The sequence below is a fragment of the Bos indicus x Bos taurus genome, chromosome 6 (assembly GCF_003369695.1).
Source record: "Bos indicus x Bos taurus breed Angus x Brahman F1 hybrid chromosome 6, Bos_hybrid_MaternalHap_v2.0, whole genome shotgun sequence".
In the NCBI taxonomy this organism is placed as follows: Eukaryota; Metazoa; Chordata; class Mammalia; order Artiodactyla; family Bovidae; genus Bos; species Bos indicus x Bos taurus.
The window spans coordinates 66,499,777-66,515,512 of NC_040081.1; the positions used below are offsets into that span (position 1 = coordinate 66,499,777).

The following is a 15,736-nucleotide window of genomic DNA, read 5'->3' on the forward strand; positions in this document are numbered from 1 at the left end:
TTTATTGTCTCCACTTTACTGATGAGGACACTGAGACCCCAGAGAGACTGAGTACCTTGCCATATTTACAGAGGCAGGAAATGATAAAGAAGAAATAGGAGGAGCTTCCCTGGTGGCTCAGTGGTAAAGAATTTGCCTGCCAATGCAGGAGACACGGGTTCAATCCCTAGTCCTCCTTGGAGCAACCGTGTCACAACAATTGAGCCTGTGCTCTGGAGCCTGGGAACTGCAACTACTCAGCCCACATGCCTCAGCTACTGAAACTTGCATGCCCTAGAACCCATGCTCCACAATAAGAGAAGCCACCGCAGTGAGAAGCCTGCAGCTAGACAGCAGTCCCCGCTTGCCACAGTTAGAGAAAAGCCCACACAGCAAGGAAGACCCAGCACAGCCAAAAAGAAAGAAAGGAGGAAAGAAAGAAATAGGAACCCAGGCAGTCTGACTCAAGACCTCGTATTATTATCTGTGTATAACTAATTATGCTAACTAGTATATTTAGTTAACTCAGTATAATTACTGTACCACAGTACACAAAAATAAATGGGGTAACAAGCAATGTTATCCCAAATTCAGAGTGAATGACTCCTGAAATTATTTGACATTGGTTTACATGGCATAAAGTATGAGGACTTTGTGGCAGTTCTTTTCCCTGTGACAACCCACTTTCTGAGGCTTTTTCATTTGCTAAGCACCTGCTACATATCGGATGCTGTTCTAGAGCTGGTTATAGAATCATAAGATGATAGAATATTAGCAACAAAAGAGACACCAGACACCCTCTAGTGCAGTGGTTTCAAACCTGACTGCACACTAGAGTCACTGGCAGAGTTTCACAAAGGGACTGCTGTCTGGGCGCCGCCTCCAGACTGGGAGAGCTCGAATTTCTGCAAGTGCGGCTTCCTGGAGATGCTACTGTGCTGCCGGTCTTGATGACAAGGAAAACCAGGGGGTGAGATGTAGCCTATTTCAAGTCACAGAACTAAAAATTTTAAAATCACGTCCTAATTTTCAAAAATTTTTTCTCTATACGACAAAAATCCTTCTCAGCAGTTGGATACCTGTCCATTTTACCAATACTTAAGTAAGAGACAGGGCTTCCCTGGTGTCTCAGACAGTAAAGAGTCCACCTACAATGCAGGAGACCTGAGTTTGATCCCTGGGTCAGGAACATCCCCCGGAGAAGGGAATGGCAACCCACTCCAGTGTTCTTGACTGAAGAATTCCATGGACAGAGGAGCCTGGTGGGCTACAGTCCACAGGGTCGCAAAGAGTTGGACATGACTGAGCAACTAACACACACAAGGAAGAGATCAACAAACACAACAAAATGAGTTGTGAGGAGGTCAGTAAGCAGTCCCAGATACCTGGTGAGCCACTGTAATAGACAATTATCTCCCTCAACGTAACAGAGCACCCAAACTAAACATTTTCCTGTCATATGAATGATCTGAGAACAATCATTCACCAAATTTGCACTTTCTGGACATTGGCAAGTCAAAAGCAGCATTAAGAGAAATTAATTTAATTTGGACCCACTCGGGAGTGGGTTCAAATCTGGCACTTTGAACCACTGGCAAATTATTTCATTGCCATGAGCTTCACCTCTGTACCTGAACAAAAAGGAGTAATACTTCCTTTGCTGAAAATTAAACCACATCATGTAGGTAAATGCTTCCCCAGCACACTTGATTTGAGAACTCACTCAAACAGCAAACCCCTTCCCTTCCTTCCTAGGAAGGCAGTCCTCCTCCTGTACCTGTCAGAACCCTCAGAACATGGTAAATCCTTGAGCTCCAACTGGGAATGTCCAGCAAAAACCTCCTTCTCCCCTTGGGAGTATCTGTGGGCTGCATTCCAGCTCTGATCCATGCCCTAAGTCAGACATGACACTATTCCTTCACTTCAGCACGGTGACAACAGGAGGGTGGCCCCTTCCATAAACACACACGCTGCAATACCACAGGCCCTGGCATGCTAAGTTGCAGAGGCTGATGTCCTCGTAAGGTCAGCAATAATTGCATGCAAAGCTTTCAATGTCTAACTATTTTCATGAACAAGTATTCTGAAGGGATGTATTTCCTCAACGAACCAAGCCAAATGGTTTTTGAAGTATGTTCATGAGGAAGGAAAGCCTGTATCTTCCTTAATAAACTCTTCCACTCCTGGGACATTGCTGACTACCTTACAGAATAATAATAATACCTTCTTGTTCAGTGACTGACTGGGAAAATGTACTCTTTCAACAAATGCAGCAGAAAGCTCCTCTTACTGTTTAGAGTGTAATGTTCCATGCAATGGGAGACGAAGCCAGTGTTGGCCTACCTCAGAGGTAGAGGCACCTGTAGAGTTTGAATATGACACAACAAGGGCCATAATTAGGGGATAAACAAGATATTCCACTGTAACTCCCATTACTGCATATAATTCTATTGAACCACTTAAAATCACTACTGTAGGTGCTTTGTATAATATTTGCTCCCAAATCCATAGCAATATTCAGTTCAGTTCAGTCGCTCAGTCGTGTCCGACTCTTTGCAACCCCATGAATCTCAGCACACCAGGCCTCCCTGTCCATCACCAATCCTGGAGTTCACTCAGACTCACGTCCATCAAGTCAGTGATGCCATCCAGCCATCTCATCCTCTGTCGTCCCCTTCTCCTCCTGCCCCCAATCCCTCCCAGCATCAGAGTCTTTTCCAATGAGTCATCTCTTCGCATGAGGTGGCCAAAGTATTGGAGTTTCAGTTTTAGCATCATTCCTTCCAAAGAAATCCCAGGGCTGATCTCCTTCAGAATGGACTGGTTGGATCTCCTTGCAGTCCAAGGGACTCTCAAGAGTCTTCTCCAACACCACAATTCAAAAGCATCAATTCTTTGGCGCTCAGCCTTCTTCACAGTCCCACTCTCACATCCATACATGACCATAGGAAAAACCATAGCCTTGACTAGACAGACCTTGTTGGCAAAATAATGTCTCTGCTTTTGAATATGCTACCTAGGTTGGACATAACATTCCTTCCAAGGAGTAAGCGTCTTTTAATTTCATGGCTGCAGTCATGAAATCTGCAGTGATTTTGGAGCCCAAAAACATAAAGTCTGACACTGTTTCCACTGTTTCCCCATCTATTTTCCATGAAGTGATGGGACCAGATGCCACGATCTTCATTTTCTGAATGTTGAGCTTTAAGCCAACTTTTTCACTCTCCTCTTTCACTTTCGTCAAGCGGCTTTTTAGTTTCTCTTCACTTTCTGCCATAAGGGTGGTGTCATCTGCATATCTGAGGTTATTGATATTTCTCTCAGCAATCTTGATTCCAGCTTGTGTTTCTTCCAGTCCAGCGTTTCTCATGATGTACTCTGCATAGAAGTTAAATAAGTAGGGTGACAATATACAGCCTTGACAGACTCCTTTTCCTATTTGGAACCAGTCTGTTGTTCCATGTCCAGTTCTAACTGTTGCTTCCTGACCTGCATACAGATTTCTCAACAGGCATGTCAGGTGGTCTGGTATTCCCATCTCTTTCAGAATTTTCCACAGTTTATTGTGATCCACACAGTCAAAGGCTTTGGCATAGTCAATAAAGCAGAAATAGATGCTTTTCTGGAACTCTCTTGCTTTTTCCATGATCCAGCAGATGTTGGCAATTTGATCTCTGGTCCTCTGCCTTTTCTAAAACATCTGAAAGTTCATGGTTCACACATTGCAGAAGCCTGGCTTGGAGAATTTTGAGCATTACTTTACTAGCATGTGAGATGAGTGCAATTGTGTGGTAGTCTGAGCATTCTTTGGCATTGCCTTTCTTTGGGATCAGAATGAAAAGTGACCTTTTCCAGTCCTGTGGCCACTGCTGAGTTTTCCAAATTTGCTGGCATATTGAGTGCAGCGCTTTCACAGCATCATCTTTCAGGATTTGAAATAGCTCAACCTGAATTCCACCACCTCCACTAGCTTTGTTCGTAGTGATGCTTTCTAAGGCTCACTTGACTTCACATTCCAGGATGTCTAGCTCTAGGTCAGTGATCACACCATCATGATTATCTGGCTCGTGAAGATCTTTTTTGTACAGTTCTTCTGTGTATTCTTGCCACCTCTTCTTAATATCTTCTGCTTCTGTTAGGTCCATACCATTTCTGTCCTTTATCAAGCCCATTTTTGCATGAAATGTTCCCTTGGTATCTCTAATTTTCTTGAAAAGATCTCTAGTCTTTCCCATTCTGTTGTTTTCCTCTATTTCTTTGCATTGATTGCTGAAGAAGGCTTTCTTATCTCTTCTTGCTATTCTTTGGAACTCTGCATTCAGATGCTTATATATTTCCTTTTCTCCTTTGCTTTTCGCTTCTCTTCTTTTCACAGCTATTTGTAAGGCCTCCCCAGACAGCCATTTTACTTTTTTGCATTTCTTTTCCATGGGGATGGTCTTGATCCCTGTCTCCTGTACAATGTCACAAACCTCAGTCCATAGTTCATCAGGCACTCTATCTATCAGATCTAGGCCCTTAAATCTATTTCTCACTTCCACTGTATAATCATAAGGGATTTGATTTAGGTCATATCTGAATGGTCTAGTGGTTTTCCCTACTTTCTTCAATTTCAGTCTGAATTTGGTAATAAGGAGTTCATGATCTGAGCCACAGTCAGCTCCCGGTCTGGTTTTTGTTGACTGTATAGAGCTTCTCCATCTTTAGCTGCAAAGAATATAATCAATCTGATTACAGTGTTGACCATCTGGTGATGTCCATGTATAGAGTCTTCTCTTGTGTTGTTGGAAGAGGGTGTTTGCTATGACCAGTGCATTTTCTTGGCAAAACTCTATTAGTCTTTGCCCTGCTTCATTCCGTATTCCAAGGCCAAATTTGCCTGTTACTCCAGGTGTTTCTTGACTTCCTACTTTTGCATTCCAGTCCCCTATAATGAAAAGGACATCTTTTTTGGGTGTTAGTTCTAAAAGGTCTTGTAGGTCCTCATAGAACTGTTCAAGTTCAGTTTCTTCAGCATTACTGGTTGGGGCACAGACTTGGATTACTGTGATATTGAATGGTTTGCCTTGGAAACGAACAAAGATCATTCTGTCGTTTTTGAGATTGCATCCAAGTACTGCATTTCAGACTCTTTTGTTGACCATGATGGCTACTCCATTTCTTCTGAGGGATTCCTGACTGCAGTAGTAGATATAATGGTCATCTCAGCTAAATTCACCCATTCCAGTCCATTTTAGTTCGCTGATTCCTAGAATGTCGACATTCACTCTTGCCATCTCTTGTTTGACCACTTCCAATTTGCCTTGATTCATGGACCTGACATTCCAGGTTCCTATGCAATATTGCTCTTTACAGCATCAGACCTTGCTTCTACCACCAGTCACATCCACAGCTGGGTATTCTTTTTGCTTTGGCTCCATCCCTTCATTCTTTCTGGAGTTATTTCTCCACTGATCTCCAGTAGAATATTGGGCACCTACTGACCTGGGGAGTTCCTCTTTCAGTATCCTATCATTTTGCCCTTTCATACTGTTCATGGAGTTCTCAAGGCAAGAATACTGAAGTGGTTTGCCGTTCCCTTCTCCAGTGGATCACATTCTGTCAGATCTCTCATCTAGCAATATTACTTAATGTAAATATGTGCTCAGACACTCAGTGGTATCCGACTCTTTGCAACCCTGTGGACTGTAGCCTGCCAGGCTCCTCTGTCCATGGGATTCTCCCAGCAAGAATACTAGAGTGGGTGGCCATGCCTTCCTCCAGGGGATCATCCCAACCAGGGAGTGAATCCATGTCTCTTAAGTCTCCTGTACAGGCAGGTGGGTTCTTTACCACTAGTGTTACCTGGGAAGCCCAGTGTAAATATACGTCCCATAAAAAATGTTTTTTATGTACAATCATGTACCATAGGTTTTTCTGAAGAGAGAATTCCAAATTATAAAAACAAATATCTTAGTGAAAACATTTCTAACAAAATATGAGCAACATAACTGAAATTCTATAGGATGTTAGATATTAGATAAAATAAATAAATGCATGAATAAATGTGAGGTCTGCTACTGCTAAGTCACTTCAGTCGTGTCCGACTCTGTGTGACCCCATAGACGGCAGCCTACCAGGCTCCCCCGTCCCTGGGATTCTCCAGGCAAGAACACTGGAGTGGGTTGCCATTTCCTTCTCCAATGCATGAAAGTGAAAAGTGAAAGGGAAGTCGCTCAGTCGTGTCTGACACTTTGTGACCCCATGGACTGCAGCCTACCAGGCTCCTCTGTCCATGGGATTCTCCAGGCAAGAGTACTGGAGTGGGGTGTCATTGCCTTCTCCAATGTGAGGTCATATGTAAACAAAGAATTTTGAGGAAATACCAAGTTAAGATAAAATTAATGTTTTAAAAAAAAAACCTGGGATTTATCAGAAACTTTAGTGAGCAAATATGTACTCTAAGTCTCTAGGAAGTAGATCAGGGCTTCCCAGGTTGCTCAGTGGTAAAAGAATCCCCCTGCCAGTATAGGAGTTGCAGGAGACATGGGTTCAATCCCTGGGTCAGGAAGATCCCCTGAAGGGGAAAACAGCAACCCACTCTTGCCTGGAAAATCCCATGGACAGAGGAATCTAGTGGGTTACAGTCCATGGGGTCACAAAGAGTTGGACATGACTGAAGCAAATGAGATCTGACAGACATCATTTCTCATGCTTTTTTCCAGGCATTTTTCAAGACTCAGGTACTATAAAATACCAGTTTGGGAAATACTGACCCTAACTAAATATTACCACAACATACTGCCTTTCAAAAGTTATGGCCTTCATGTGGAAGAAGAGTTGGCCTGCCTGGTAAACACACCAGAGGAATCTTTCAGTTGAGGTGAGCAATTGAGAGGAGCTCTTATAAAGCTTTGGCAACTCCTTCAGGAAGGAAAACACAGCTTTTCCTATAGTAACAATTGCTGGTCATATAACCATTAAAAAGCAATTCAAACACCATTGCATATGGGCTTGTTTTGGAAGCAGATCCTGCAATGTATTCTTGAGGCTAATTTTTCCATTTTATCTGTTGCATAATTGCAAACCAATTTGAGATCTGAATATATATTTGATGTGGACTGAAAGGCTGTGTCCTCCCAAAATTTATAGATTTGAAACTGTGTACAAGCCCTGTGCCCTTGTCTTTGTCTGACTCAAGAGTTAATGACTGGGAAATGTGAAGATGTACAAACAAAGAAAGCAATGGCACCCCACTCCAGTACTCTTGCCTGGAAAATCCCATGGATGGAGGAGCCTGGTAGGCTACAGTCCATGGGGTCACGAAGAGTTGGACACGACTGAGCGACTTCACTTTCACTTTTCACTTTCATGCATTGGAGAAGGAAATGGCAACCCACTCCAGTGTTCTTGCCTGAAGAACCCCAGGGATGGGGGAGCCTGGTGGGCTGCCGTGTATGGGGTCGCACAGAGTCGGACACGACTGAAGTGACTTAGCAGCAGCAGCAGAAACAAAGAACAGCTATTGGGCTGGGGAACTGGTAACAATTTAGACTACAATTCTGTCACATAACAGAATTACCAAACTCCCAGTTCCCTGGAAGGTACAGATAAATGCCTGACACACACTCATAAGTTGCTTTTACAGGAAGAAGACCCCCTCCAGATGAAAACTGCTGACCACAAGAACACAGACCTTAGACTGGTTGAAACCAGAAGGTTGATAAGGCTTGAAACTTACCTGATGCCAACCAATCCAAGACCTATCCATGAGCTGATCATGTCCTAAACACTATAAAACTCCTCACTACCCGCTCCAGGGTGGGTCACACAGTTCAGGGCATTAGTGCACTGAGGCCCCCTTTGCCTGGCAAAGCAATTAAAGCTACTCTTTTCTATTTCACCCAAAAGTGTGTTCTGTGTTTCTATTCTGTACCAGTGAACAGAGGCTGAGTTTCAGCAACATGTTGAAGCTTTAATCCCCAACATGAGGGATAGGGCCTGTGAAGTAGTGATAAAGATCAGTGGGTGGGACCCTAATTCAACTGAGCTGATACCCTTATAAGAAGGGGAAGAGACACATGAGAGCTCTCTCCTCCCTCCTCTCCCCTTCTCCCCTTCTCTTGCATTCCCCCCAAAGAGGTTATTTGACTACACAGGCATATGGCAGTTACCTGCAAACCAGGAACAGAACTCTCATCAGAAACTGAACCCTGTCGGACCTTGATCTTGGACTTTTCAGCCTCCAGAACTGTGAGAAAATACATTTCTGTTGTTTAAGTCTCAGCCTGTGGTATTTTGTAAGGCAGCTCAAGCAAACACATACAATATTGGACAAACCACCGTTTTTGGTCAAAACAACTAACTAAATCAATGATAAGAAAGTGGAGGATGTTTAAAGGCTGAATCTACCGATCCATAGATGCAGAACAGTTGGTTCGTGCCTTAATTCTCTCCAGGCTGAGAGGAAGCATAAACAAACAAGACATTTTGAGTGTTCTGTGTCATGAATGTTAAAAATCATGAGGGTAAAAAATGTTCCTATTAAAAATATCCTTCTTTTTTTTAAAAAAGTTGACCTTTATACTCTTAGAACTTTAAAAACAAAAACCCTCACCCAAAGAAAATAAATGAAAAGCCTTTTTCCAATTTTAAGATACTTGAAGGAAAAACACTTCGAGCCCGACCTGTTCCAAAGCACATCTAGCTGTCAAGTTCCTAATGGAATCAGGCTTTTGAAGGTGTGCAAACATGCAGCTGTCATGTGGGGCGGGGGAAGATAAACACTTTGCTCACCAAAGAAAGGCAAACTAACAGCAGTCCACCCAAGCACCGGGTGGTTGTCAGGACTAGACAACGGAATGCTCTGGTTTCCAGGCCCCTGAATAGAAGCCATAACCCTGCAGACAACCCCCACACCGCCTGTCACATTCTGCAATGAGCCTCGTCACTCCAGTCATCACAGTCGTTGTAGCCGTTACACTGCAGTTTCCTGGGGACGCAGATGCCACTGGTGCACAGAAAGCTCTCGCCCCCTCTGCAGAGCGCTAAAAAAAAAAGGAGAGAGGCAGAAAAGCAATGTCAAAATAAATAAGAGGGTTTTTTTTTTTAATTAGGAGAAATAAAGAACAGAAAGAAAACCTTCTCTTGATGTTCAACAGATGTGTTTCCCAACTCCCTCGGTTTCATTGTCACCAATTCCTCTCTGGCTTTCCAGAACATTAATTGTAAAATTACCTGAGAAGAATACAAAGTGTTTGCCTGAGAAAAGTGAAAGGAAATTCGCCAGTGGGCTTTCATAGCACAAGGGAGCAGCCTCGTCTATTGCACAACTTATGTGCGAAAAGATACTGAATGGGAGTATTTTTTTTAATAACCGAAAATTATTTCAAAGTGAAATTTATTGAACAAACATTTAAAATCCTTCTACAACAATGTCATGCAGAGAAAGTTAGTTACAAATAGTTGATATGTGCTTGAACACAGGCATAGAGACCCTATGCCTTGTACTGAAATGTATTTATTAACTTGGCTTAATAAAAATGCCAGTTAAAAATGTCAGAGCCTATTTTGGCATAAGGAATGTGAAACAACATTGGCTAATAATATTTTCTTTCTTTTCTTTTCCTTAACACGGTTGCACTTTGGTATTCTTTGCTTTAAATATTATGTTCTTTTTCTTCTCAAAATTCAACAAATATTCAATTATTTCAAAATTACATTAGACACAAAATGTGGGAGAAGAAGCTAGAAAGATTTTTCTAAGGGAGACCATTACTTAAAGGACAAATTAATTCAACAAAATGGGTGTTAAAATACACTTCAATATTTAGCAATTTGTATCAAATGCCTTTTAATTGTGTATAACCTTTGGCCCAGCAATCTTATTTCTTGGCCTTCATACAAAGTAAATCATCATGAATAAGTCCAAGTTTTTATATTTAAGGGTATTAATACCATCATGGTTTATAAGACGAAAACTGAAATAACAGCTATGCAATAATAGAAGATTGGTTACATAAATCTTAGTACTACATATAAGGGATACCATTATAGCCACTGAAAATTATATTGCAAAAAATAAAGTCCTGGACCAAAGTTCAGGATAATTTAATTGTAAAAACACCATCTGGTTCTAAAAAAGCATAATACAATTTGGCCTAGAAAGAAGTATTAACATATCTAAGTTTACTCTGATTATCTCTGGTATTAAAATTGAAAGCAATTTTTATTTTCTTCATTGTATTTTATTCTGTATTTTACAAGTGTTCTTATAATGATCATGTCTTATGTTTATAATCAGAGAAAAACTCAACTTATTTTCATGAGATCCGAATTCAGAGTAATGGTAAAATAAATATAAGCCTCCAAAATATTTCTCTCTCCCTTCCACAAAAGTTAGCAGAATCAGCCTATGGTCACCTGCCTGGCCACTGTCACCATTCCCTGAACTGTGTATTCCTTGATGAGATGAATCTTGTTGTCTAACTAAAGGGAAATAGGAAATAGGGAACATTTAACTCACAAACTGAAATACAGAAAACTTCAGACAGAACATTCCAGGCAGTAAGGTCCATGACGCTTACATGTTCCACATTCCCCAGCAGAGTGGTTGGCACTCAGGAGGTTCTTAATTAAAGGGAAAAAGTCACTTCCATCTCAGTGGAGCACAATATATTGCCACAAGGCAAAGGAAAAATGCAATTAATGGATTATCTTGCAATGCTATCAAAGAATCAGAGTTTCAATTTGTTGAACATTAAGTGAAAGTGCAAATGTCTTAGTCGCTCAATTATACATGACACTTTGCAGCCCCATGGGTATAGCCTGCCAGGCTCCTCCACCCATGGAATTCTCTAAGCAAGAATGCTGGAGTGGGTTGCCATTTCCTTCTCAGAGAATCTTCCTGACCCAAGGATCAAATCTGGGTCTCCTCCATTGCAGGCAGGTTCTTTACTATCTGAGTCACCAGGGAAGCCCTGTTGAACATTAACTACCAGTCAATTTGGTATGTTTCTTATGATGGTAATTCATGTGTAACCTTCAAAATATCAACAATGAAAATCTGGATTTCCATTATATCCCATGATTTCTGAATCAATACAAATGGCATCTATGGATTTCAACTGCCAAGACATGCAACAAGCTTAAGCTTTATAGGGTCTTAGAGGAGGAGAAGGGGATGACAGAGGATGAGACGGTTGGATGGCATCACCGACTTAACGGACATAAGTTTGGGTGGACTCCGGGAGTTGGTGATGGATAAGAAGGCCTGGCATGCCTTCTTGGGAAAGTTCATGGGGTCGCAAAGAATCAGACATGACTGAGCGACTGAACTGAACTGAACTGAGAGGACTCAGCCCAGAATTGCACTCCTCTAGCTACAGACAGAAACTCCTCAAGACTATACAGGAAACCAGATATAAAATGAAAAACCAAAACAGTAAAGATATTACTGGCCAGTCTATACAATAGCCTCTCTTTAGGGTTAAGAGAAAGTTTTCAAGAAGTGTGCATCCTATTGTGAGATTGTTTCTGTACCACACTAGAAAGTGCAGAAATTCCATCTGTCTGCATTTCAGCAGCTGCAACCCCTCAGAAGAATGACTGCATTCCCTACATTGTGGTTTGATGATTCCTTGGGAAATGTGGTTCAAAGTTCAACATTAAATAGCTCCTAACATCTAGGCTTCATCTCTAAGACCCCCATATATTTTACTCCAATAAAGCCATTCTTGTGTAAGGTTCTATAAAATCTGGATCAAATTTAAAACATGGAATTGCTGACATGTTTTGATTACTGATATCCCGTGTCTTTGCTGATTCAGCAGAAACTGACTTCTTTTGTGTGGTTTCTCAGTTGGAGAAGTGGCTGTCCCTGATTTTAAGACACTGAAAATTGTTTCTTTATTCTTATTCTCCCTTTGCAAGTCCTTTGGATGTTCATTCACAGCTTCATTAATCAATATTTTCTGTACAGTTAGGATAGCTTTGTACTTTCTCCTTCTGTTTGATGTCTTCTTAACCTGTATTCAGAATCTTAACTTTTGTGTAAAACTGTTTGCATTTGCGTAAAACAGTTCAACTAGCAAAACATTTCAGACATATCTCATTTAGAAGTTCTAAAGAGCTCAATAACTACACAAGTAAGAATTCTATCACAACTTCCTCAGGGTAAGTGGTAGTTTACAAAAGAGAAACTAGAGCATTGTGTGCTTAAGACTGCAATTGCCCAAAGCCATGGAGCTAAGAATACATGAAAACACCCCAGAGTTGTGAGGTCTGGGCTCTAGATCCAATCCTTCACACCATAGCCACTCTCTGCACAGTTGACAGGCATTCAGTTCAAGGACACCAGGTTCAGGTAAAAACTCAAACTTGCCTTTTTCTTTCTAAACAAAAGATAAATAATCTGTCCTTCAGGTAAACTAGACCAGATGAGATGACATTCTTTGTGAGCTCTCAATTTTTTAGAAAACACCCTGAGAGAGCTCTTAGCATGTTTTTGGAGAGATTTTCAACCATAAATGTCACTGTCTTGTAACAATCATCTTCCAATAGCCTTTAGACTGAGTCCTTAAGATGACAAAGGGATATTCCCAGAGGTGAAGTCATGCTATCCAATCTTGACATCATTTTCATTAACATCATCTATAATTCTGTGTATAAATTGGACTTTAGATCAATGGCAGTTTCATTCATTGATTGAGAAAATATTAACTAGCTCCTATATGCTAAGCATTACTCTAGCAGTAATGCCAGATACAGCAGTAAAGAAAACAAAACGACTTCACCTTCATGTAGCATATATTCTACTGACCATCACCTAATAAAGAAATTTTACTAACTAAAGATGCTTCATCACCAAAATTACTTCCATTTATACATATGACAATTAATATTAATACACTAATAGCAGTATACAAAGATATATTGCTTAAGATAGTTTACATATCTTAATGAAGAGGACAATTATGAATCACTTGGACTTCAGAATCTCATGGATTCTGAAGAGTATATACCCCTGAGGATGATCCGCTTTTTTCAGTCTTTTTGCTTCTGATAACAAACTGCTGAAATAACACCTATAGCCTGAAACAAACTTCAGATTTTCTGCAATTGTTTCCAGGCCTCTCAGGTCTCTCTGTCTGTAATACAGCATGTATATCAGCAAATCCTCTCATTACTTTGCTTGTTAACTTTTAGAGTCTTTTCTCAGAAAGTACTCACTGGTGTCTGCCTGCAAAGTATCCTCATTCACCATGCCTTTGAGTCCTTGCTTAAAGCCTAAAGCTCAAATTCAACTCTACCTCTGAAGAGTAAAGCAACCTGGCACACATCGCCTGAGCCTCTACTGACCGAGTTTGTCAGCCCTTCATTCCACATGCTGCTCAAAATCAAGTTACTATAAACCACCATTGCTCTTACCTTTTACAAAGCTACTCGACCATATGAAAAAGAATGAGGTGAGACAAGAATACTTCTTGGAGAGAGAATTGTATTTCCCTACAATAGGTTGATAAAAGGAGTGCAGTGAAAGGTAAGAGGTGAGCGTTGTAGTTGTTTAGTCGCTAAGTTGTATCCCACTCTTTGCGACCTCATGGACTGTAGCCCACCAGGTTCCTCTGTCCATAGGATTTCCCAGCCAAGAATACTGGGGTGGGTTGCCATTTCCTTCTCCAGGGCATCTTTCCAACCAAGGGACAGAAGCCCAAGAGGTGAGAAAGGAGAGAGGAAATCCAAGTGGGTGCTCAATAATTAACTTTGTCTTTACTCTGCCCTCTAAGTCATGTGAACTGGAAGGCCCTTCCTTTTGTTGGAAGCCACAGTCCATTGGGTCTCAAAGAGTCAGATATGACTGAGAGATTCACACTTCCACTTTCAAGAAATCTAGAGTAGGTATGGATGGATTACAGAAAGCTCTGTATGAAAAGAATGAAATCCGCATAGAGAGAGAGGAGCCAGTGAAGTCGGGCAATGTCTTGGAGGAGAGAAAGAGAGATTAAAAACTTGGTTGAATCTCCCCGAGGCACAATGTAGAGAAGACCTTTCGGAAAACAGAAATATCTAAAGGGACATTTCAAGTTGTCAGTGGGAGGTGTAATCACTTCCCCTATCTGCCATATGGAATTGACAAGGATTATGTTGCTTTCTAAGTTTTTTCCACTCATTTATTTAACCAATTTGTCATTCCTCTAGGAGCATGAATACAGAAAGATCCCTTGCTTTGTAAAGACTATATTCTATGGAGAATATAATATCAATGAACATAATAAATAAGAAAATTATTATATATTAGGTTAGAATATGATAAGGGCCATAAAGCAAAAGAGTACAACAGAGAGATAGCAGATGTGGGTGTGGGGTAGGATAGGCCTCCAAGTTAATTAGGGTGCCAGGGCAGGCCTCATTGAAAGCTGACATCTGAATAGCACCTTCAAAGATGGAGGGAGTTAATGAAATCTCAGGGGAAGATTTCAGGGCAGAAGCAAAGACCGTCAGGCCAGAACACAGCTGGCAGGTATGGGGAACACCAAGGAGACCAAGTGGCTAAGGCAGAGACAGTAAAGGGGTGAAGAAGCAAGGGATGAGGCAGAGAAGACAGGAAGGCCCAAACACAAGCCTCTGCAAAGATTTTGTAGTTTAGATAATAAGAGTCATTACACAGTGACTTGATGAGTGAAGAGTGGCATGATCTGACTTATGTTTTCAAGGATCTCTGCTTGTTGTGCTGAAAATATTCCAGAGAAGCCACAGAAGCAGTAGGGATAATAGGTAGGAGCCTACTGGATTTAATCCAAAAAGAGATGATAGGGGCTCAGAGGGGATAATGGTGGAGAGGCCAAGACATCTTTAGATGCTGGACATACTTTGAAAGTAGAACCAGCACTGTTTTCTGGCCCATTAGATGAGAGTTGTGAGGGAAAGACAAGAGCCAATGGTGTCTTTAAGTTTCCATCCAGCCAAACAACAGGAGCTGTCATCTGCTGAGATGGGGAAGACAACTGAAGGAGCAAGACTACAGGGGAAAAAGATCAGAAGTTACAATTTGGACATGTTGAGTCTGACATGTCAAGTAGACACCCAAGTGGAAATGCTGAGGAGAAAACTGGATACATAAGTTCAAAGTCCTGGAAAGAGGACAGGACTACAACTATAAAAGTATGAGTCATCAGCAAATCAATTTAAAGCCAGTAATGCCTGGCTGAGATCATGAGGGGAATGGTTCGTGGAGAGAGAGAAAAGTGAGACTCAGCGAGATGGGGCAGAGAAGATGAATGAGGGCTGAACTACTCCATGAGTAACGGGTACAGGGAAGAGGAGAAGCCAGCAAAGAGGCTGAGAAGGCAGTAGGAGGAAACCCAGCACGTGATGTGTTATCCTGGAAGCCAAGTGAAGGAGAAGATATCAAAGAGGACGAAGTGATCTGCTGTGCCAGAAGGGACCTGCTGATGGGTCAGGTAAGACGAAACTGAGAAATGGGGACACAGGTAAGAGCAGTTTCAATGGAGCAGTGAGAACAAAAGTCTGATGGCATACGTTCGAGAGAGAATGAGAGGAGAGGAAGTAACTCAGAATGAAAGGACACGTTTGCTCCAGAAGAGAATAATCCAATGGGACAGTAAACTACAAGGGAAGTGGGGCAAAAAACAAATGTGCTTTTTAAAATGGGAGTATTATTGCTTTACAGTGTTGTTTTGGTTTTTGCTGTATAACAATGTGAAACAACCAAAGTATACATACATCCTTTCCCTATTGAGCCTCCCTCCCACCCCAC

General features: G+C 41.5%; 1 protein-coding gene across 1 annotated transcript in view; it reads right to left on the minus strand.

The window, feature by feature from the left end:
* Window positions 1-15,736, minus strand: part of CORIN (corin, serine peptidase) — a 308,663-nt gene that overhangs the window by 102,391 nt on the left and 190,536 nt on the right. Inside the window, exon 6 of the mRNA XM_027544426.1 lies at window positions 8,892-9,005. Within this exon, the coding sequence (XP_027400227.1) occupies window positions 8,892-9,005 (114 nt within the window). The remainder of the gene's footprint in view (window positions 1-8,891; window positions 9,006-15,736) is intronic.